At 44.4% G+C, this 24,245-nt stretch overlaps 1 protein-coding gene across 1 annotated transcript in view; it reads left to right on the forward strand.

Annotated features, from left to right (window-relative positions):
* Positions 1–24,245, forward strand: part of MAP2K1 (mitogen-activated protein kinase kinase 1) — a 76,759-nt gene that overhangs the window by 18,420 nt on the left and 34,094 nt on the right. The window contains exons 2-3 of the mRNA XM_020876854.2: positions 20,939–21,149; positions 22,399–22,545. Of these exons, the coding sequence (XP_020732513.1) occupies positions 20,939–21,149; positions 22,399–22,545 (358 nt within the window). The remainder of the gene's footprint in view (positions 1–20,938; positions 21,150–22,398; positions 22,546–24,245) is intronic.

A 24,245-nucleotide genomic window follows, 5' to 3' on the forward strand; every position in this document is an offset into this window, starting at 1 on the left:
ACCTACTTATCCTCTGTTGTCCCCTTCTCTTGCTTTCAATCTTTCCCAGCATCAGGGTCTTTTCTGATGAGTCAGCTCTTCGCATCAGGTGGCCAAAGGATTGGAGTTTCAGCATCAGTCCTTCCAATGAATATTCAGGATTGATTTCCTTTAGGATTGACTGGTTTGATCTTGCAGTCCAAGGGACTCTCAAGAGTCCTCTCCAACATCACAGATCGAGAGCATCAATTCTTCAGCGCTCAGCCTTCTTTATAGTCAAACTCTCACATCCACACATGACTATTGGAAAAAACCATAGCTTTGACTATATGGACCTCTGTTGGCAAAGTAATGTCTCTGCTTTTTAATATGCTGTCTAGGTTGGTCATAGCTTTTCTTCCAAGGAGCAAGAGTCTTTTAATTTCGTGGCTGCAGTCACCATCTGCAGTGATTTTGGAGCCCAAGAAAATAAAGTCTGTCACTGTTTCCATTATTTCCCTATCTATTTTCCATGAAGTGATGAGACTGTATGCCATGGTCTTAGTTTTTTGAATATTGAGTTTTAAGCCAGCTTTTTCACTCTCCTCTTTCACTTTCATCAAAAGGCTCTTTAGTTCCTCTTCGCTTTCTGCCATAAGGGTGGTGTCATCTGCATATTTGAGGCTATTGATATTTCTCCCAACAATCTTGATTCCAGCTTGTCTTTCATCCACCCCAGCATTTCGCATGATGTACTCTGCATATAAGTTAAATAAGCAGGGTGACAATATACAGCCATGACATACTCCTTTCCAATTTGGAACCAGTCTGTTGTTCCATGTCCAGTTCTAACTGTTGCTTCTTGACCTGCATACAGATTTCTCAGGAGGCAGGTCAGGTGGTCTGGTATTCCCATCTCTTTCAGAACTATCCAGTTTGTTGTGATCCATACAAAGACTTTAGTGTAGCCAGTGAAGCAGAAGTAGATGTTATTCTGGAATTCTCTTGTGTTTTCTATGATCCAATGAATGTTGGCAATTTGATCTCTGGTTCCTCTGCCTTTTCTAAATCCAGCTTGGACATCTGGCAATTCTCGGCTCACGTACAGTTGAAGCCTGGCTTGGGGAATTTTGAGCATTACTTTACTAGCGTGTGAGATGAGTGCAATTGTGCAGCAGTTTGAACATTCTTTGGGACTGGAATGAAAACTGACCTTTTCCAGTCCTGTGGCCACTGCTGAGTTTTCCAAATTTGCTGGCATATTGAGTGTAGCACTTTCACAGCATCACCTTTTAGGATTTGAAATAGCTCAACTGGAATTCCATCACTTCCACTAGCTTTGTTCATAGTGGTGCTTCCTAGGGCCCACTTGATTTTGCACTCTAGGATGTCTGGCTCTAGGTAAGTGATCACACCATTGTGGTTATCTGAGTCATGAAGATCTTTTTTGTATAGTCCTTCTGTATATTCTTGCCACCACTTCTTAATATCTTCTGCTTCTGTTAGGTCCATACCGTTTCTGTCCTTTATTGAGCCCATCTTTGCATGAAATGTTCCTTGGTATCTCTGATTTTCTTCAAGAGATCTCTAGTCTTTCCCATTCTATTGTTTTCCTCTATTTCTTTGCCTTGATCACTGAGGAAGGTTTGACATCCTAACTGCTTAATTTATAGGTCAGCCCTTCTGTAAATCCATCACAGACTTGTCTTCCACCCACTCCAGGTAGTGGTCATTGTCCAGAGCAGGTGCTACATATCCCATCACATGTCAGTTGTTTGGGTAACCCTGTCCAGTTGGACTGGACTTGAGGAAGTCTGGGACTGGGTCTTATTCATCATTATTTCCAGCGCACATCCTGTTTCCTAGTGTCTGGTTTGGTACAGTTTGGTTGAATTACTTAAGCTTTGAGATGACAGAGGGCAGAAGACACTCCTTTCCCAAGGTCGAGACTTGGCTAATCCTTGTGAAGTCTGACTGACTCAAATTCGTGATTGGCTCTTTTCAGTTTATAATATCTTGGTGCAAGAGGGTCACAGTGTTGGTGGTAATCACAGCATTTGTTCTGCGAGGCTCTGTGTGCTCCTTGTTGTTTTTCCATCTATTTATTTCTTCATTCAGCCACACGAGGCAGGTGCAGTGTGTGTTCTCTACCAGGCAGATGAGGAAACTGGTCCTGGTTAAGGGCCATGAGTGCGTCTCGCAGGCAGCTAAGTGCCTTTTTAGTTAGCACGAAGCCCAGTGAAGAAACTCGCAGTGACATTCTGTGGTGTTCCCTGAGTCCCATGCCTGGCACAGAGGAAGGCTCAGGGAATGTTTGGGGCCGGATGGATTGGCAAGCCTCTTTTGTGTGCTGAGCTGAACGCTTATCCCCAGCAAATGCTGGGCTCTTTGATGGATATGTGACATTGGTGGCACCTGTGGCTTTTCACACTCTCCCCCCACGCCTCTCCAGGGACTGGGATAGGACAGATGGCCACAGACATAGGATTGTCAGCTCTGCATCCTCTCTGCAGATCGCATTTGGGGAAAAGTTAAGTTTGTGCAGTAATATAATTTCAGTAACATGGTTTCATGCTGCTGGTAAGTTCTCTAGCATTCTGGATAAATCACACTTCAGCAGAATTCATTTTGGAAAAGGGTTTAATTTCACTGTAGGTGGCTGTGATTCCCACCCACCAGCCCCCCTAATAAATCTAGGCTGATAAGGTGAATACAGCACTAAGCCAGGCTATTTCTGGACCCAGGATAGCGTCATGTTATATTAATCATCCTTTTCACCTCCAGCACCTCTCGTTCCTTCTCCTCCAAGCACAGCCACCTGTCTGTCCTTGTATGTTATATGTGGAGAAGATTTTGAGAGTTCAGTCTCCTGGTTGTATCGTGAAGAGACTGAAGTTCAGAGAGGCTAGGAAGCTTACTTGGTGTGGTACAGCTGCTGAAGACCTGAAACGAGATCGGAGGCCTCTTGGGTTCTGCCCTGTCCCAATGCCTGCCCTTCGATCTGTCTTACAAGTAGGTCAGAGTCTGTATGTTCAGTTTAAAATGAGGAAAAATGACAAGTTGCTCATTGTTAAAGGCCCCCAGCGCAGGGTGAGTTCATTTCCTGTGAATCCTCACAGTTGCTCTTGACATTTCTTTGGTAACGGCCACTGAAGTCTTGACAGATTTCTGTTAGTTAGCTGCAGTCTAAGGGTAATCCTGTGTGGTTTTGACTAATAGGATTCAACTTTCTGGGGAAAAAAAAAAGAGGGAAGTATATGTGAGGGAGAGAAAAAACTTGTTAATTTGGCTCTTTGGCTCTAGAAATCATCCAACTTTGATGTTTCAAATATGGCAGACAGATACAGAATCCAAGTCAGGTGTTTAGACTGCTGAAGATTAGTAAAATGTAACAGTAGGTGCAAGTCTGGCGTGTGAAAAAAAATAATGCTTTTTGTCTGTGGTGGAAGTTTCCATGTTCTACACTGTCCTGAGAGGGGACTTGAGGATGCTTGGGAGCTCAGCAGTCAGTGTGTTGTCAACGGGTCTCTGGTCCTCCCTTGTTAGCGGTGGGCCTGTTCCTTATCTGAGTGGGAATTGTTGGGAGGGACAAACATGCCTGGCCAGTCAAAACCTGCACTGGGTTTTGTATATAGCAGGAAGTCCCACTGTAACAGCAGATGATAGTTCACTACATAGGTTTCACGAATAGTAGATGGTCAGTGTTTATTCATTTCTTAATTTAAAAATGTGTCTATATTTTCCTTTTCTTTCTTTACTAAGAAGAGCTCAACTCTCTTTAATTAAGGGAAAAAAAGAAGCTAATGATGCCCTGCTCCTCTTTGAACACCATGACTAGCTGCTGCCACAGATACAAACTCTGTTCTGACTCCTAGTGGTTGCTCTTGTGTGGTGGTGTAGGAGTGATGTGTGGAGGCAGACAGCTGAGTTTGCAGTCCTGGCTCCACTCCTGCACCCCTGTGTCAATTGGGCTCATTACTTAACCTCTCTCATCCAAGTTTGTTACCAGTGTTTGGGAGCCTCCCTCTCCTGGAAATTTGATGTCAGGAATTATCTTGACCATGAACCTTCGCATGGTCTTCCTTGGAAAAGCTCCAGTGGAACTGTCCATGAACTACTCAGGAGACAGATCTCTTGGAAGGGTGTGTGGTGATCTTCACACGCATGTGTTGTGTTTCACCACCTGCCCTGTGAACTTCTGGAGATCAGGACTTCAGTCTTGATGCCCCATCTTTAGCCCAGGCCTGATGTATAGTAGGCAGTCTCTAAACATAAAATGCATGCATGAATGTCAGTGTTAGCTTACCAAGGTCATGTGGGACAGGAGGTTGGCTCCAATGGGTTTTCTCTGATGTCAAATGCACTGTTATGTGCATTGAGTATCTTGATACTTATGCTTGAATCATTTCTACTCTTTGTTCTTTTTTTACTATTAAGCAAAGCTGGACTAGTTGGAGCCCCCAGAGAGGGCCAAGAGATATGGCCCCTGCCTGACTCTGTGGTAGGTAAAGTGCTTAGTCCCAAACCAGTATGAAGAAAAGTTGGGAATATTAATTACCTGATCAAGTAGAGTCTAGTTACTAGACTGTAAATGATAGATGGTGGGCAGGGATGCCATAAATTATCTTAGGGCCTGAGGGCCTTAGGAGTTAAAACTCCTCTTAGAATAGCCCAGGCAGCTCCTAGGAAGTAGCTTCTGAGGCAGGATGTGGCAAACCAGTGAGTAAATGAGAGCCTTTCTCCTTTGGAAGAAAAGGAAGTGGGTGGGGAGAAGTGAAGAAGAAGAGCTTGGTGGGCAAATCTTTTTTATCTGCTGCAGTAAGAGCATGCTTCTCTTTTGAATGCCAGGCAGAAACTGCAGAATTTTATACCAAAGCAACCAAGGTCCAAAGAATGCTTCGTAAGGCTGGTTTTGCTGTCTTGTTTTTCTCTGCATCTAATAACCAAGTTTAATATGCAGTGGAGTACTGTCTTAGTAGATTTTGGTTTTTTTGTTTGTTTTGTTTTTAGATTTTGTTTTTAATCTTGGTCATTCATTCTCAAAATTCTCCAAGCGAGGCTTCAACAGTACGTGAACCAAGAACTTCCAGATGTTCAAGCTGGATTTAGAAAAGGCAGAGGGCCCAGAGATGAAATATCCGCTGGATAATCGAAAAAGCAAGAGAGTTCCAGAAAAACATCTGCTTTATTGACTATGCCATAGCCTTTCACTGTGTGGATCACGACAAACTGTGGAAAATTCTTAAAGAGATGGGAATACCAGATCAACTTACCTGCCTCCTGAGAAATCTATGGCCTCTATGGAGGCCAAGAAGGAATAGTTAGAACCGGACATGGAACAACAGATTGATTCCAAATTGGGAAGGGAGTATATCAAGGTTGTATAATGTCACCCTGCTTATTTAACATATATGCAGAGTACATCATGTGAAACTCCAGGCTGAATGAAGCACAAGCTGGAATCAAGATTGTTGGGAGAAATATCAGTAACCTCAGATATGCAGATGACACCACCCTAATGGCAGAAAGTGAAGAGGAACTGAAGAGCCTTTTGATGAAAGTGAAAGAGGAGAGTAAAAAAGCTGGCTTAAAACTCAACGTTCAAAAAACTAAGACCATGGCATCCGGTCCCATCACTTCATGGCAAATAGATGGGGAAGCAATGGAAATAGTGACAGACTTTATTTTCTTGGGCTCTGGAATCAGTGCAGATGGTGACTGCAGCCATGAAATTAAAAGACGTTTGCTCCTTGGAAGAAAAGCTATGACAAACCTAGACAGCATATTAAAAAGCAGAGATATTACTTTGCCAACAAAGGTCCGTCTAGTCAAAGCTTTGGTTTTTCCAGTAGTCATGTATGGATGTGAGAGTTGGACTCTAAAGAAAGCTGAGCACCGAAGAATTGATGCTTTTGAACTGTGGTGTTGGAGAAGACTCTTGAGAGTCCCTTGGACTGCAAGGAGATCCAGCCAGTCCATCCTAAAGGAGATCAGTCCTGGGTGTTCACTGGAAGGACTGATGCTGAAGCTGAAACTCCAATACTTGGGCCACTTGATGCGAAGAACGAACTCATTAGAAAAGACCCTGATGCTGGGAAAGATTGAAGGTGGGAGGAAAAGGGGACAACAGAGAATGAGATGGTTGGATGGCATCACTGTCTTGATGGACATGAGTTTGAGCAAGCTCCCAGAGATGGTGAAGGACAGGGAGGCCTGGCATGCTGCAGTCCATGGGGTTGCAAAGAGTCGGACACGACTAGCAACTGAGCTGACTGAATGTGCAGTGGAGTACTGTCTTAGTAGATTTTGTTTTCTAATCTTGGTCATTCATGTATTCTTTAATGTGAGGTGTCATCCACAATCACACTCTTTTTGTAACCAAGAATAAGTTAGAGGAAAGGTATTCTTGTTTATTTTAGAAAAGCATCTCGTTAGTGTGGCCAGTTGTTTTGTTTCAGAGCACATTCTCACTGTGTTCATAACAGTCTTTTGTAACACAGGACAAGAGTATGCTTCCATTTAATGCTTGTGAGAGAGCTTGTTCAAGGTTAGATGACCAGTTACCAGCAGAGTTGATGGAGGTTCTAGACCTCTTGATTTCAAGTTCAGGGTTATTTCTACAATCTTGGTCTTTTGTTGAGACTATGGTTATACATTGGAGGTAAATTATTGACAGAGGGTGCAATTCTGCAAATAAAAAAGCCCTCGGGGATTCAGTAATGCATTTATGAAATGAGATAGCCAAACTGAATTTGGTGAGCTTCAAGCATAACTGGAAAAGCAGCTATCATTTATTAATGTATTGCATAGATAGCAATAATGTGAATCAGTGTTGGGTTTAGGAATTGGCTCCAGGACTACGGTTTGACAGGAGAGAAACGTTTCTGTCCTTAAAATAAGCTGGTATGCATGATGGACTCGATTTGACTGTACTATCAAAGGCTTCTGTGAGCCAGTCATTGGAACAGATAATGAGAGTTAATTATCTAAAAGAGAATTCCCCAGTGGGCTTCCAAGGAGTTGGAAAGTTGAACTCAGCTGTTTTTAGACTTGAGGTTTCTATATACTCTCAAGGAAACCAGTATCTTCTGAGTTGTGCAGTTCTTGACTCTATTTCTGTTATGATTGCGAACTAGATTTCTTTTAGGTTGATGTATAGTTGACTTACAATATTGTGTTAGTTTCAAGTATACAGTGCAGTGATTTGTTTTTTTGACAATTATATTCCATTATAAGTTTTTACAAGATACTGGGTATAATTTCCTGTGCTGTGTATAATAAGCCCTGCTGCTTTTCTGTTTTATGTATTTCTGCTCATCTCTCCTAATTTGTCCCCCTTGCTCTATATCTGTGAATCAGTTTCTGTTTTGTATATAGATTCACTTGTATAATTTTTTAGATTCCACCTATAAGTGATATCATATAATATTTGTCTTTCTCGGGTCTGATTTGTTTCACTAAGAATTATATTCTCTAGGACCATCCGTATTGCTGCACATGGCAATGTTTCATTCTGTTTTATGGTTGAGTAATATTCCACTATGTACATGTACCACATGTTCTTAAGCCAGTCGCCTGTTGATGGGTACTTGGGTTGCTTCCTTGTCTTGGCTATTATGAATAGTGCTGCTACGAACATTGGAGTGCGTGTATCTTTTCAAATTAGAGTTTTATTTTTTCTAGATGTATACCCAGAAGTGGAATTGCTGGATCGTATGGTAGCTTTATTTTTTGTTTTTAAGGAATCTCCATACTGTTTTCCATAGTGGCTGCACCGGTTTCTGTTCCCACCAGTGGTGTAGTAGGGTTCCCTTTTCTCCACAGCCTCAGCATTCATTATTTATAGACTTTTGTTCATAGCTATTCTGACCAGTGTGAGGTGATGTCTCATCGTGGTTTTGATCTGCATTTCTTCAACTATTAGCGATGTAGAGCATCTCTTCATGTGCCTTTTAGCCATTTTTGTGTCTTCTTTCAGTAAATGTCTGTTTAGGTCTTTTGCCCATCTTTTGATTGGGTTTGTTTTTTTGATGTTGAGTCGTTTGAGATGTTTGTTTATTTTATATATTAACCCCTTGTCAATCGTTTCATCAAACTAGAATTCTTTTATTTCTCTAAATGTCTGCTTTGCATGAGTGCATTATTGGTGATTTGACCCCAAGAGTGCATACTTAAATTGCATCCTGGTCAAATTGTGATGTCGTGAGTGTATTTTAAATGTTTAAATAGTAAAACAGGTATTCTGATGGCATTTTTAGAAACTAAGATGCCAGGCTGCTGTTTATTGCTAAACCATAAACAACATCCTGAGGCATTTTAGGCTGGTGTGCTAGGGCCACTTTTTAAAAATTTTTTGACTTAAGAGTTTTTATTTATTTTTTTTGAGTTTTTATTTTTTATTGAGATATAATTGACCTGTAACATTGCATAAGTTTAAGGTATACATTGTACTGATTTTATATGTTATGTATTGCAGCATGATTACCACCAGAAAATTAGTGACCACCTCTGTCATGTCACATAATTATCATTTCTTATTGTGTGTATGTGTGGTGAGCACATTTAAGATCTAGTCTCTTAGCAACTTTGAGATATATCATATAGTATTGCTGACTAGAATCACTGTACTGTGCATTAGATATGCAGAACCTGTGCGTCTTCTAACCACAAGCCTGTAGCCTTTGACCAGCACCTCCCCATTTCCTCCCAAACCTAGCCCCTTAGCGTGATGTACTGTGTCCTTCGCAGTCTTGCCCCAGCTCAGCTTCCAGCCTCGTCTGGGCTCTCTCCTGCGTGCACCTGCTCTCCGGTCACTTGGAATGGCTTGTAACTTTCAGCCCTCTTGTTCATGCCCGAGCCTGGATGGAGTGCTTTTCCCTCTGCTGCAGAAACTGATATCCTTCAGTTCTGTCTTCAGTGGGCGTTACACTTTCTGACCTTTACTTTTGCTTTCCCATCTTAGATGGAGTTGCCTTTTTTCCTGTTCCCAAGCCTCCCTGTGCCCACCTCACTTTCAGCATTATGGTCTCCTGTACCCTGTAGTCGTTGCTGGACTTGTTAGTACCCTTCCCAGTGTTTGGCTTGCACTGTGGTATCTGTCTCCCTGTCTACACGCACGCACACACGCGCGCGCAGAGCTTGGTGAGGGCAGGACGTTTCGTTGTCTCTCTGTCCTCTCTGTGTCCCTGTCTACACGCACGCACACACACGCGTGCGCACAGAGCCTGGTGAGGGCAGGACGTTTCGTTGTCTCTCTGTCTCCCTGTCTACACGCACACACACACACGCGCGCACAGAGCCTGGTGAGGGCAGGACGTTGTCTCCCACGTCTGCTCCTCCCTAACCTCTAGCGTAGATCGTGCCTGTCACGCCGTGGATGCTCCATAATGGACCTGGGTTGCGTTTTCACAGCTGTATCCTCGATACCTACTCCCACTCCTTACACACTGCCCTCCCCGAGATTGGGGCAGTCCTGGAGATTCTCGTGGTCACTTCTGTTTCTTTGGAACTCACGTTTCCCTTTCTGTGGTTTTTCTCTTCTTTTTGCTCTCTGTTGAACCAACTTGGAATTTGGCCTTCTTTCGTTGGTTTCCATCAAACAGCAGTAAGAATAAAATATGCCCAAGGCTGTGTGTGTGCATGGCAGAGTAGACTAAAGGTCTGGGGTTGGGAGAATGTATTGTAGCGATAAAGACAGCATAAACTCAGGTGGTCTTAGGTTTAAAGGACCTTTGCCGCTCTGCCCTGGTCCATCCTTTTCTTCCTCTTTTGCTGCCTCACAGCCGCTCCCCATAGAAGTCTCTCCCATTTTATTCTGCAATATATTCCATCTCTCCAGCTCCACCCCTGTGTGCTGCTCGGGGCTGCTTCTGCCTATGCCAGAGCTCAGGACCAGGCCCTTCTCAACTATGGGCCAGCCTTCCAGTCCTCAGGTATCCTCCATTCTGAGGGAATTTGTTACAAGCACACTTATTTCCCCACCCTTCACCTTCTTTCAGAAGACAGAAGCGAACACTGTCAGTTTGGGTTTTCATTAAATTTCATTCTCTCTGGTCTGTGATGTTACTTCTGCCAGCTAGGCTTTGACTCTGCCAGGCCAGTTGCTCTTCAGTGGAGAGCCTGTCTAGTAGTTTAGGAAGTTGAATGCCTCCATGAGCACGTGTATGGCCTTCTAGCCCTGGTCTTGAGATCATGTTTCCCTGAGATTGCTAGAGGGACTGAGGCAGTGAGATTCCCCCCAGGGGTGGTATGTGCTCATAGGTGAGGTTTGCTGACCTCTCTTTTGTGTACTTTGACCAAGGAGAAGGATGTTGCTGTAACAAACATGTTGTTTGTGTATTTAAGGGGGGAAACGGGTCTGGAGAAATGAAAATTTCTCAACATGAACTAGAATTGGAGATGTGTTTTGAGTGCTGTGTTGTTTTTTTTTTTTGACTACATCTTCCTGCTTCTGGGCACTAGCTATTGATTTTTTTTTTTTTTTGCCCCGGGGACTCAGCTGTCCTCACCATTTTGGGTTATGAGGTCTAAGATTGTGGTCATGTTGGATCCTTTCTCCTTGAAGAGCAACCTGCACCTGTCATTCACAGAACAACATGGGCCATTATCATGCAGGGAGGTGCTAAAATGTCTTTCTCTAGAACAGGGAATTGTTTAGTTGCTAAGTCATGTCTGAGTCCCTTGCGACCTCATGGACTGCAGTCCGTCAGGCTCCTCAGTGGGTGGAATGACATGCAGCACTGTAATAAGGCCACTTTCACCAGTTTGTTCTTTTGAGAACAGTCAGCGAGTCCCATTCGGTGGCTACCACCAGACTCAGCGCTACCTGTGTTTTTCTGATGGTGACCACCGGTTTTATTGAATTTTCTACCTAGGCCGTCCTTGGTGCTTTCTTTCAACATTTCTGCCCCTCGCCTGCCGGCTCTCTTAGGGCCACCAGAATGTTTACTGGTCATCCCATGTGGACGCCTGGTCAGTGTCCTGTCTCTCCCCTTCCCTCCCCAATCAAATTGTGTGTCAGCTTTGGATGTTCCTCTGAAAGAAGTTTCTTTTTGGGTAGATTTAATCTGCTGTCCTCTCAGGGATTTTACCTCTTAGCTGAACACACTTCTTACTTCAAAGTCACCAATGGGTAAATACCTGGTGTTAGGGTGAGTTAAGTGAGAGATTTGTTTGAAGGACATGAGCTCTTTAGCTGGTGTGGGGGAAAGATCAAACTTTGGAATTCCAACCCTAGCTTTGGTTAAGTCACTTAACTACTTCTGGCCTCCATTTCCATGTCTGTAAAACAAGAACAACATACCCATTTTTAAATGCTGTTGTGAGGATTAGGTGAGTTATTGAGTATATCATGACTAGCATTTAGGAGCTCATCTCTTAACTGCATCTAAATGTTCATTCTTTGTCAGACTGTTATATCCCTCTTTTGTCCCTATTAAGTAAAGGTGATGCATACCTTTTTGTCCTCCGTCTTATGATCTTTTTTTCTCTCCCTCCAAACTCGATCACTTTTTTCTTTCCTTTTCGTACCACTACAGAAGACTGGTCCTTCGGAAATTAACTCACGTGTGGCTAATATGAAACACATTTTGTCCACTGGGGCAGAAGGAACCATAGGCTGTCAGTTCTTTCAAGCAACAATTTGACACGCCCTGTCTGATTCAGGATGTTGCTCATTGTTTAAGAAGAGTGTGTGAGTGGGTGATCCTGTCACTCCAGAGGTTCCTGTGAGTATGTGTATGTGTGTGTTTTTCAGCGTGCCTGTCTGTAGAAACATGCCACGGGAAGGGTCTTTATATGATTTCAGAAAGTAGTTTGATTCCAAGGATGAAGTTGGGTTGTTTTTTTGAAGGATAGGAATATGTGATTATTATTTATTTCTTTTAGTTAGACTCATTCTCTTTTTTTTTTCATTTATTTTTATTAGTTGGAGGCTAATTACTTTACATCATTGCAGTAGTTTTTGTCATAAATTGAAATGAATTAGCCATGGATTTACATGTATTCCCCATCCCGGTCCCCCCTCCCACCTCCCTCTCTACCCGATCCCTCTGGGTCTTCCCAGTGCACCAGGCCCGAGCACTTGTCTCATGTACCCAACCTGGGCTGGTGATCTGTTTCACCCTAGATAATATACATGTTTCGATGCTGTTCTCTTGAAACATCCCACCCTCGCCTTCTCCCAGAGTCCACAAGTCTGTTCTATACATCTGAGTCTCTTTTTCTGTTTTGCATATAGGGTTATCGTTACCATCTTTCTAAAGTCCATATACATGTGTTAGTATACTGTAATGGTCTTTATCTTTCTGGCTTACTTCGCTCTGTATAATGGGCTCCAGTTTCATCCATCTCGTTAGAACTGATTCAAATGAATTCTTTTTAATGGCTGAGTAGTATTCCATGGTGTATATGTACCACAGCTTCGTCATCCATTCGTCTGCTGACTCATTCTCTTGACTTTTAAAAATATTTGTTTATTGGCTTGGAAGCTATTTGATTTAGTGAAATTAAAGATAAACATCTGTCCCGATGGTCATTTTCTGATTTTTTTACTTTTAAACTTTATTCTCCCAGTGTTCTTTGCTCTTAATATTCTTACTCCCAGTTCTGTACCGTAGTCTATATTGTAGACCCTACTGGAATGCCTTTTCTCCTTTTTTGCTATCTAAATTTTATATGTTGTTCTAGAATCCTATAAAAATTACCCTGATTACTCAGCATATTCTGAACCACAGCGCCATCTGTGTCCTAGGCTCTTTGTGAGGATTAGGGAACCTGAAGGATAGTCTTTGCTTTAAAGTCTTTTATGGAAGTGGTGGTGAAACCAGTAACGGCAATAAAGGTAGTATTTAACAACATTGTGCATTTTTTCTACGTTATTATTTATTGCATGAAAACATGAAAATGCAGGGATTTCATCAGTAAAATGGGGCTAACAGTGGTTATTGTGCCATGGTGGTGGTAAGAATTTAGGTGCTCATCCATATTTAGCAGAATACCTGGCATACAGCAGGTATGCAATAAATCAGTAGTAGGTACTATCAAATCACATGTTATTAACCAACAATTACTGACAATACCATAGCAATATAAAATATTTGTTTATCACTTTTGGTGATTCCAGCACTTTTTTTTTTTTTTAAATTTCTGGCTGTGCTGGATCTTAGCTGCAGTGCAAGAGCTTCTTATTACAGTGGCTTCTCGCTACAAAGTATGGTAGAGCCCAGGCTAGAGCTGGGCTCAGTAGTTGTGGCATATGGGCTTAGTTGCTCTGTGAAACATGGGATCTTCCCGTGCCAGGGATTGAACCTGTGTCCCCTGCATTGGCAGCGGATTCTTATCCACTGCACCACCAGGGAAGTCCCTCCAGCACTTTTTTATTTATATTGCACGTTCACATAATCTCTGAAATCACCTTTTATTTACCATCACATCATTGTCTTAATTTGCCCTTTGTTGTCTGTATTCCTTTCACTATTCACTAAGGGCCTTGTAGTGTCAAATGGCATGCATTCTTACAGAAGACCTGGGGAGATGAAACAATTGATTTAGTATCAAAGGAAAAAACAACAAGGATGGGATAACTGTCAATTGGGTTTTTTTGTGGACAAGAAGTAATGACTAGAGTCTCTAATAGTGTAACACGGAAGTCAACCTCTGTGCTTACAGACATCTGTGGCCTTGGTACTTCGCTGCAGAGTTCCATCCGTGGAATACTACAGGAAGAATCTGATATTAGGATTAGAGAATTTTAGCCCTAGAAAGGACTTTAAACACCACTTAGCTTAACTCCCTTACTTTACCTGAGAAAAACTGAGGGGAAATGTCTTGCACAAGTTCATAGACCAAGTAACTATTAAGAGTTGAACTCAGGTCTTCTGATTCCCAAAGCCTTCACACCTGTTTCCCAAGCACGGAGAGTCTGGCAGCCATATGCATGTTTTTCTCCTTTCTAGTTTCACATGCCACTGAGAAAGACCAGCTCTTTGCTGATGCAGAAACAGCAGATTTCCTGTATTTATTTCTGGCCCTGGAGTGCGTCTGGGGGCTCCTTTCAACAACAGTGACTTTGAGGTTTTTCTTACCTGCACATCTGTCAGCAAACTGAGCCAGCATCAAGGAAAATAAAAGAATACTTCTCTTCAATTCAGGGAAGCACATTATGAACTACGCAAGAGAATGGCTGCACTGGAACATGGCTTCTCATGGTTGCTTAAGGATGTAAGCCCGAAGCTAGGCTCAGCACCAGCAAGCAGAGGTCTGCAAAGGTCTACTGTTGCTGGGGGATGTGTGGAAGACTTTTTCCTTTCCAAGAATTGTCACAGATACATGGTAGAGCTTGGCTCCCATGGAGAGGAGGGGATGTATATGTTCACAAGGCCTACTTAAGACTAAAGCTAGACAGAGAATTTCCTTATTCTTCCCACAAGCCTAGCACTCTACCTCGCTGTCTGCTCCTGGAAGAGAGCCCAGAGCAAGGAGAGCGACCCCATTCTGTGGCCAGGCATTAAGATTAAGGGACTGCTCTGAGCTGAGGGAGGACTAGGAACGTAGAAAATAAAAAATCCTATGCAGGACTTACCTGGTGGCCCAGTGATTAAGAATCTGCCTGCTAATGCAGGGGATACAGGTTCAATCACTGGTCCAGGAAGATTCCACATGCAGCAAGCCAGTTATACCCATGTACCACAACTACTGATACCCACATGTCTGATAATTACCTCAGTTTCTGTCCTGCCATAATGTCTAATGTTTAATAAAAAATTACGAGACACAAAAATCAAGAGAGGAAAGAACAGTTATTATCAAGAGGGAGGGTAATCAACAGAACCAGACTTAGAGAGGACCAGCTGTTGAGTTTATCAGTCAAGGGCTTTAAAATAATCATGATTAGTATCTTAAAGGTACAAAACATACATGAACAAAAGAGGGATTTCAGAAGAGATGGAAACTAAAAATAGATTCAAGTAGAAATGATAGAAATTTCATATAATATGACATCAAAGGTCAACAGGCTTACTGGCAAACTGGACAGAATTGAGGGAAGAATCAGTGACCTAAAAGAAGGGTTCGTAAAAACCATCCAAGATGAAACACAAAGAGGAAAAAAAGAGTAAAAGGAAATCAGAACAGAGCTTCCAAGACAGATTGATCTGATTATCAAGAGATACTGAGATTGAGAAAGAGAGAGGAGACAGAACTGACTGAAACTTTTAAAGGAATTTGCTTATGTGATTGTGAAAGCCTGTTAAGTCCAAAAGCTTCAGGGTAGGCTGGCAGGCTGGAGACCCATGAAAGAGTTGCACTTTGAGTCCAAATGCAGTCCACTGGAAGAATTCTTCTTCTTCTACTGCTGGTAAGGCCCATTCATATTATGGAAGGTAATCTGCTTTACTAAAAGTCTACCAATTTAAATGTTCATCTCATTTTCCCCCCATCCCCCCAAAAAACCCAGAAACATTCAGAATAATGTTTGACGAAATACATTGGCATTGAGGCCCTGCAATGCTGACACATGGAATTAACCATCATATGTTACTACCCTCCCACACCAAAGGGTAATCACTTTTTAACTTTATTAACTTAAGAAATTGAAGTATAGTTGATTTACAATGTTGTTAGTTTCTTCTATACAGCAAAGTGATTCAATTACATATATCTTCTTTTTCATATTCTTTTCAACTATGGTTTATCATAGGATATTGAATATAGTTCCCTGTGCTATACAGTAGGACCTTGTTGTTTATCCATTCTGTATTATAGTTTGCATCACTGTTTAACCTTATAACAGCATGGTTTAGTTTTGAATTCTATATAGATGAAATGACATAGTATGAATTCTTTTGTATCTGGCCCCTTTCACAGAGCCTATATACATAATCCTAGAATTTTATTCCCTCGTTGGTTAACCAGCCCTTCCCAGAGTGGCCTGCAGCGTGCAGATGGGAGGCCATAGGCTTCTCTCCACCGTGTTGTCTGGGGCTGGCTGTGGCTGGCGCACACGGGTGGGCCACACTAACACAGACGGGTCAGTCCAGGTTGGAGTCTGGAGGTTGGTAAGCTGTGCGTTTGGCCCTTTGGCCTTCCTCGGTCAGGCGCCCTTTCCTCTCTTCTTACCTCTGTAACCCCTTGCATCTCCTGCTGTCTGTGGTTTGACTCTGTAGGGACCCCTGATGCCAGTTCTACCCTTTTCCCCTCACATGTCCCCTTTGCCCTCACCTCCCCGGTGGAAGCTCCTCAGCCCCTCAGTCTGAACACACCCTCAGCCTTATTCTGCAGCTCCTCAGCTGGCTGTCATGTTGGCAGACTTCCTTTGAGACATGCAGACCACTCTCCCCAACCTACTCCCCATATCTTTTTTTTGGGGGGGGGGGGTGTGGAAGCCAAGGGTACCAGAAAAGGAGGCAACTCCCAAGATCTCTCGGATGGCGAGTGCATAGGATGTAGGCCAGGGGCGCATCCTCAGTCTCTGGGGGCAGTTCCCTTTCTGCCTTTCTTTCCCTCTTTCTCTCCTGCCCTACTGGCCAAATTCCACAGGAGAGGGAGAGGTTCACAGCTCCTTGGGCTCTCTGGTGAGGACACCCACCTGCACTGGGACTCCGCCTCTCCTTCCAGCACAGGGAGTGGGGGTCACCCCCTCTCTTCCCTCTGTGCTTCCTCCTGGTGGAGGTGGGGCCTGCCACCTGCCGCTGCCGTGCTCAGGTTGGTGACAGACAACTGGCTGGTGTTTGACATGCGTTTGTGGCCCATTTGTGTTTGGTGTGTGTCAGTCTAATGACCCCATTCCTTGGTCTGGACATCAACTCCCTTCACCTTTCAGGTCAGCCTCCCATTGCAGTGACCATCAAAGTTGAAGGTGGCAGTGTGGGGCCTTGGCAGGAACTCTGTTTTAGGAGTTGGGAGACCTGCCACGCATAAGCTGTGGGATTTTGTCCTCTTTGGACCTCCATTTCCTCACTTGTGAAATAGGCTGGATAAGGTGGTCTTTCAGGTCTCTCCCTCTGCTGCATTGTATACTGCTTCTTGATGTGAACATTGTGCCAGGAATGAAAGATTCCAGCTGTGGCAGTGTAATTAGGCTTAGCAGATGGGTGAGTTGAGAGGGAAGGAGATGTTCTGTAGGATCATCCTTTCCCCACCCACTTCATTGTGCCTTCCTGGTGTTTTCAGAACATGAATGACAACCCATGTTTTTCTCCAAGTTCCTTGTTTTTCTTCTGTGTTTCCATTTCAAACCTGTGCTCTTGTATCTGGATGAACTCGTGTTTACTGACAGCCCTGGTGCAGAATTCACGTTGCAGTGTGTTGTTCCCTTTCTGCAGTAGGCAGTGTGCATGCTGGGGGTCGGAGCTATCACAGCTGGTCCCTGAAGAGGGCCGGGTGTGTCAGAGATGTATTGTGCTAGGCTCCAGGTTCTTTTCTTAATCCCTAGTCCTGATATTGCTGATTTCAGTTAAAACCGAAGATTGTGAGAGGCTGGTTCTCATCCTCTGAGTGTTGGAGATTTGTGGTGTGGCTGGAGGTGAGGGGCCCCTCTCTTCCTATTTCCTTTGTGTGAAGCATTTCACCTGGGGAGGGAACAGATGAGCCCTGTTGAACATCATCTACTCCCCGCATGAGAGGAAGCAATACTGAATACTGATATCTTATTGATTGATTTCTCTTTAATGAATCATGAAAGTCGTTTTGTGGCCAGGATTTTCCTTTCACCTTCAGATAAAATCTTTTGTCTTTCATTCTCTGAAACAGTTTTTAAAACACTTTTAGAGGCTTTTAATAATTTTTAAATTACAGGAAGTTAAATTACAGGAAGGGCAAAAGACAGTAGTATTTGGGTCCTGCTGTTGATGCTGTGGCTTCTCCATGTCCTCCAACCCACTTCCACCTGCCCCAACATTTGTGTAGAAATATGTCAAAATGCTTGTGTTTTGTCCCATTAGTTTTCTGTTTTGATCCTGTCCTGGTGAAGTAAGCATCTTCTTACCCTATTTTATAGGAGAGAAAACAGACTGTCAAGTTAAATGACTTGTTCATGGTCACTCAGCTAGTTGATGCCCAATTCGGGATAAGAATCCAGGATTTCTGATTACTATGACTCACTAATTCGGTAACACTGATCCACCCCGAGTCGTTAGGAAAGTCTTGCCACCGTAGCTTGTAGTCCTCGCCATGTGTCCTCTCTCCTTGGCTCCACCCTCTGAGGGCACAAATCAGAGGCTGGTTCCTTAACTGATGGAGTAGGCGGAAGGACCGCGGCGCACAGGAGGGAGGGCGGGGGAAAGGTGGCACAAAGCCCAGATTTGGTTTTCCCTCCTGGAAGTGGGAGAATTCCTTATTCCTGCAGAGTCAGCATCCCTCCCACCTTCCCCCCATCCACCTCCTCAGCCCCCAGATGGGTGTGGTTTCTTGTGGCCAGTGTTTCTCACAAGGCAGCTGTTCAGATTGACACACAAGGGAGACGGGATGGCATCTGAGGCAAAGTACTCGTCATGTAGGGATGCCATTTATACCATTTTGTTTTGTCTGATTGAGCCCTGGGGTGTTGAGTGCGCCACCCTAGGATCTCACCCATGTTTGCACGTCACCACCCTTGAAAGTATGGAACTTTTTGAAGAGGTAATACAGCATCATGATTAAGGTTAGACTCTCTCTGCCCAGGTTTGAACCCTGGCTCCGCCACGTAGTAGATTGCAACCTTGGAAGAGTTACTTCCCCTGTCTCTGCTTGAGTTCACTCTCTGTTGTAATTGTAGGGCTGTGGATTAAATGCACTAATATGTGTAAAACACTTAAAAGAGAGTATGGTGTTATTAAGGAGAGTGGTTATCTTTTCATCTAGCCCCCCTTCTTCACTCCCTCACATATGCTCAGTGTGGGGGTGTGTATGTTCTTTCTTTTTGGCCACACTGTATGGCATATGGGATCTTAGTTCCCCAGCCAGGGATGCCAGGGATTGAACCTATGTCCCCTGAATCGGAGGCGCAGAGAGTCAACCACTGGACCACGAGGAACGTCCCTGTGTGTGTGTTCTAGAGACCTTTTTTGAGTCTGCATTTCCCTGACTACTTACCCTCCAGGCAGCTGTAACCTCATCCAAGTTTTAGCTGTGAGGTCTGTCTGCATTTGGCGTGTGTTTCTAAATGTTGTCATCGGTGGGCTCCTTTGTGGAGAGGCCGTGGAGAAAGGAGAGAGGGTGTGCGCTGTGCTCTCCCATCAGCCTTGGTTCCGGCGCCCTACCTGAGGGCCTGGGGGGAGCATGAGACTGAGCTGAGCCTTTTAGGATGAGGATATTGACCAGCTGTTAGTCTGCTTGGGCTGCATCACAAAATACCGTAGACTGGGCGGCTTACACAACAGGAATGACTTTTCTCCTAGTTCTGGAGGCTTGAAGTCCAAGATGAGGACTGGTTGACTTGCCAGCATGGTTGAGTTTTGGTGAGACGTCTCTTTTTGGCTTGTAGACACTGCTGTCTTGCTGTATCTTCACACAGCCTTTCCTTGGAGTGTGTAGGGGGAAGGCCACCTCTCTTACAAGACTATCCGTTCTGAGTAGGACTCTACCCATATGACCTTACTTAACCTTAATTATCTCCTAAAAATCCTCTCTCTAAACACTGGGGTTAAGGTTTCAACTTAGGAATTTTTAGGGGACGCAGTTCAGTTCATGGCACGAGCCTTCTTCCCCTGCAGAGTTACCCAGCGAGGAAGACTGGGAAAGGCAGCCCCATGTCCTCTTTGGCCCCGTGTGCTGTATAGTTTGTAAGGCAGTGTGGGTCCTCCCATACGCTGGGGAGGCATAGGGTCTCCATCTCCTTCTTAAGGCTTGGAACATAATGTGAACGAAGAGTGGAAGATGATGCTTGGGATTGCTCTTTCCCTTCAAGCTCAGAAATGGTGTGCATATTGAGGGGAGGGGGTCACCAACTTCCTGATGCGTAATGACTGCCTGTCTCGTCACCCGTGTTGTTTGTTTAGACTAAGGACAAAAATGAAACACAGTAGAAGCTCTCCTTACCACCCTTCTCTTCACAAGCTCCCAGGAGGTAATGAGTACTTTTCAGTTCTTTATGTAAAACACACTAGCAGGCTGCACTCTTCCATCCCCCCTTACTCTGGCACCCACTGGTTGAATTATGTGCTTACCAAGAGATGATTTGTTCCCAAAGTCATTTGTACAGTTACAGCTGGTATTATAATTAAGTAATGTGTGTATTTAAATATAAGATAAACTGATGAAATATGACTGCAAACGAAGTGGTTTTCTTTTTTCTCTCCCTGTGAATACTGGTTAAGAGCTGTGGAAAGACTCAGTAAGTCTAAGTCAGTAAAAAAAAAATTACTGTCACATTTAGGTGAGCATTAAAATTGGAGAAAGTCATCCAACTCTTAAAGTTTTATTGAGGTTATTCTGTTGATATTTTTACTCCACTTTAACGTGGGTGAATATGCACTTTTATGTTTGTTGCAAAAATAAATTTTAGGTATATCCCGTTTGCTCTGTTCTGATTCACCTTGTTCCTGATCTGATCACATGGAGAAGGAGGGTTTCTGTTGTGATTCAGGTTAGAGCCTGTTTCGATGATGTGATTTGGTTTCAGTTTGGTGGTTTTAGGAAACAGGTTGTATTTTGTTTATGGTGTTGTAAAACCAGCACTTGTGGGACTTTTTGAAATCGGGGTTTTAAGGCAGAGTAGGGTGGCTCACTCTGGGTTTTAGTAGATTCTGTAGTTCCTCTCGTAGGCCCAGAGCCTATTGAGAGAGAACTCATTCCCTTATTTTACCAACGAGGAGACCAGGCCTTGAGAGGGGAAGTGTGTGTGGTGAGCCGCGTGGGGTGGCGGAGTGAAGGGGGCGGAGCCACAGCAGGTGAGACCCTCCACCAGCGCTCTGGCCCCAGCGCTGGAGCTCTGCACAGCAGGAGCGCTTCTTTGGGTGGGCTTCTCTGATGCCAGTGTTGACCCGTGCGCCTCGCTTTGGGACAGGACCAACCTGGAGGCCTTGCAGAAGAAGCTGGAGGAGCTGGAGCTCGATGAACAGCAGCGGAAGCGCCTCGAGGCCTTTCTGACCCAGAAGCAGAAGGTGGGGGAACTGAAGGATGATGACTTCGAGAAGATCAGTGAGCTGGGTGCCGGCAATGGAGGTGTGGTGTTCAAGGTCTCCCACAAGCCGTCCGGACTCGTTATGGCCAGAAAGGTGAGGGCACTTTAGAAAAAAGGGCTGAATCAAGCTTGCCTTGGTAGACAGGTAATTGGATTATCTCTTAGAAGACCTGGGGGCCTGGAGACAAGGGTGGAAAGAAAATTGACTTTTCATTCAGTACCCTTTTGTGCTGTTTGAAGTTTGGATTCGTGCTATCTATTAAAGTACAGATAAACACACTCACGATGTGTTAGTGTATTTATCCGACTCCCCAGACTGGAAAATAACAGCAAGGGACCTTTTGTTAGCTTTCTGGGTGCTCTAGAAAGAAAGCTGAGATGCTCATTTGCCATTTATCAAGAGCGGGGGCTGCTTTCATTTACCCAGCCCCAGGGACACACAGAAGACTGCCTTCGTGTGGTTTCTGCGTGCTTCCCCTTCATCCCCCTGCAGTACGGCATCTTGGCTCCCGACCCTGGCATGCAGTCCTCATTGAGCTGCACTGCCCTCCCTGCTGACCCTGGGTCCTTCTCTTTCTGGACAGCAAATTTGGACTCTCCCATGTTTTGCAGCACACCATGTTCATTTCTGTCCACATATTTTTGCTCATGCTGTTCCTTCCATCTTTTCAAACACTTTGCATCTTCAAGGCCCACCTCCTGTCTAGCTTTCACTAGTGCCCATGCTGATAACTGCTGCTTCCATGTCTTCTGACACTCATTGCCCATAGCTCTTTTTAGAAGCTCAGCCTCATTCGGTAACCATTTCATGTTTTTTTCACCTGTCTCCTCAGCTGAAACAAGGGACAACATGGAGGGTGGGGGAGATAAGGAGACACCTGAGGCCTTGGCTAAATCTCAACCACATCAGGCTCCTAAGGTCAAGGGGAAGTCTCTTGGGCAGCTTAGATTTGCAGACCCAGTTCCTCATACCCTTCTGGTTCTACATCCCTTGGGTATCAACCAAGTCTCTAAGGCCACTTCCGCTCATCTCTCAGCTTCCCAGGTCCTTTTGTTCTTGGGAACAAAAGGGCCCCTCTTCCTCAGTCTTGGCTCCTGGGAGCAGAGGCACAGCTATCCCTCCCCTGGGTGCAGCTCCTCCAGTGCCAACACCTGCTTGGTATGTTGGCACTCAGCACTCTAGTTGGCCAGTAACCTGTATGTTGAAACTTGCCAGTTTTCCTCTCTTCTACCTTTAAGAGCTTAAGCATTTAAGAAAACTTCTATCTGTCCACCCATCCACCCACCCCTCCATCCATCCATGTATGTTTAAAGCTTCTCTTCCTTCCACCTTTTTTCCCCAGCTGATTCACCTGGAGATCAAACCTGCCATCCGGAACCAGATCATAAGGGAGCTGCAGGTTCTCCATGAGTGCAACTCCCCTTACATCGTGGGCTTCTACGGGGCGTTCTACAGCGACGGCGAGATCAGCATCTGCATGGAGCACATGGTATGTGGCGGTGTCCGCCTCTGAAGAGCGGCCTGGGAAGCTGGGGGCTCTGGTCTGATCTTTGCCCTGAGATGTGACCTGACCGATTGCTTCCTTGTTCCTCCCTGGATCCAGATCACTCTCTGGGGCATTTAGGACACCTGACTATAGAAGCTGGATTAACCAAGAAAATGACAGGCCTCCTCCTAAGTCCCTGTCTCTTCAGAGAGGTGGCAGCAACCAGGTGTCCCAAGGTTGTCCCTGGAGCACATCTCAGTTTTCTTGGTCCCAAGATTTTGATGTGGGTAAAGCCTGGTTAATGTAGTTTAACCCCATATATTATGTGCCATGCTGTGTACTAGGTGCACGGTTCAGGGCTTATGAAGGTGAGTAAAGATGGGTGAGTCCCTGCTTTCAGAGAGTTTATAACTTGCTATAAGAGCAGGGTTAGCAAAATTAATACTGATGAACTAATATTTATTGGGTATATATCATATTAAGGACTACCCTAAGGAAATTAATATTATATTTCTACAAATACATTATTGAGTTGGGTACATTATCTGTATTTTACAAGTGAGGAAACTGAGGCTCAGAGAAATGGAATAACTTAATCAAGGTCATGCAACTGGTAAGTAGAATTAGTAAAATTTGAACCAAGGCTGTCTCACCCCAGTGTACTTTGTTGAGTCTACTGGATAGGGATTGGGGATCTCTTTCCATCCTGATGGCCAGAATTTCAAAGAAAGAGAGGCTGGCTTCAAGGTTGCTAATCTTTTCTGTCCCCAATAGGCAGCATGGCACAGGGCACTTTGGAATCTGAGATGTTGATTCATATCTCCCTTCTTCACAAAAATCCAAGTGGACACTTTGTCTTGTTTGCCATTTTGTCTCCAAAGCCACAGCAGGTGCTCAATAATTATATGTTTATAGATGTCACTTTCTCATCATGTCCTTGGAAAGTTTTTTGTCTTTCTGATTCTCAGTTCCCTTATCTGTAAAATGGGCATTATTATACCTGCCTTGTTGTGGTGAGGATTAATTGAAATAAAAGATGTAAGTCTTCTTCCACACTATCTGACTGAGAGCACACCTTCTGCAGACTGTAGCTTTTGCTTTATCCTCGCTGGAGCTGACAGTTCAGAGACCAAGGCCAACATGACTGAGTGTCCCTACTTCATGGCTGCTCTGCTTTCGGTCCCTGCCTTGTGTCCCTCAGCAACTTCTCTGCTTCCTTCCTGACTCTAGACAGACCTGCCGTCAGCTCTGTAATGAGAGCCCCAAGGCCTGGTCTTAATAAACTCTAGGAGAACCCTCCCACGATGTTTGTCCCTTGCTGATGCCCCTGTTATCTTGAACATCTTTTCATTTTAGTGATTAAGTAATGCCGTACACTGTGTTTCAGGCATGTGCTGACTCTCTTTGCAGTACCATATGGAACGTAGGTTCTGAAATATGTCTTTGGTGCACCTGAAGGTCCCTGAGAAAGCTCTCATTCCTTTTTGCTTCTGTGAGAGTGAAGCAGGCTCGGTGGGAAGCATGTGAGCGTTCCTGGCTTGGTCTCAGCCCAGGCCTGGGGTGCTGATTATTCTCAGCTTGGTGGGGTGGGGAAGGGCAGAGGGAGGGGCTGCTGCTTATCCTTGGGGTTTTTTGTGCTCTTTGTGCTGCTGATGGTTGGTTTTCCAGCTTTAGCCCAAGAGTTGGATGAAAATGTGTATATG

The sequence above is a fragment of the Odocoileus virginianus genome, chromosome 6, assembly GCF_023699985.2.
Source record: "Odocoileus virginianus isolate 20LAN1187 ecotype Illinois chromosome 6, Ovbor_1.2, whole genome shotgun sequence".
NCBI lineage: Eukaryota > Metazoa > Chordata > Mammalia > Artiodactyla > Cervidae > Odocoileus > Odocoileus virginianus.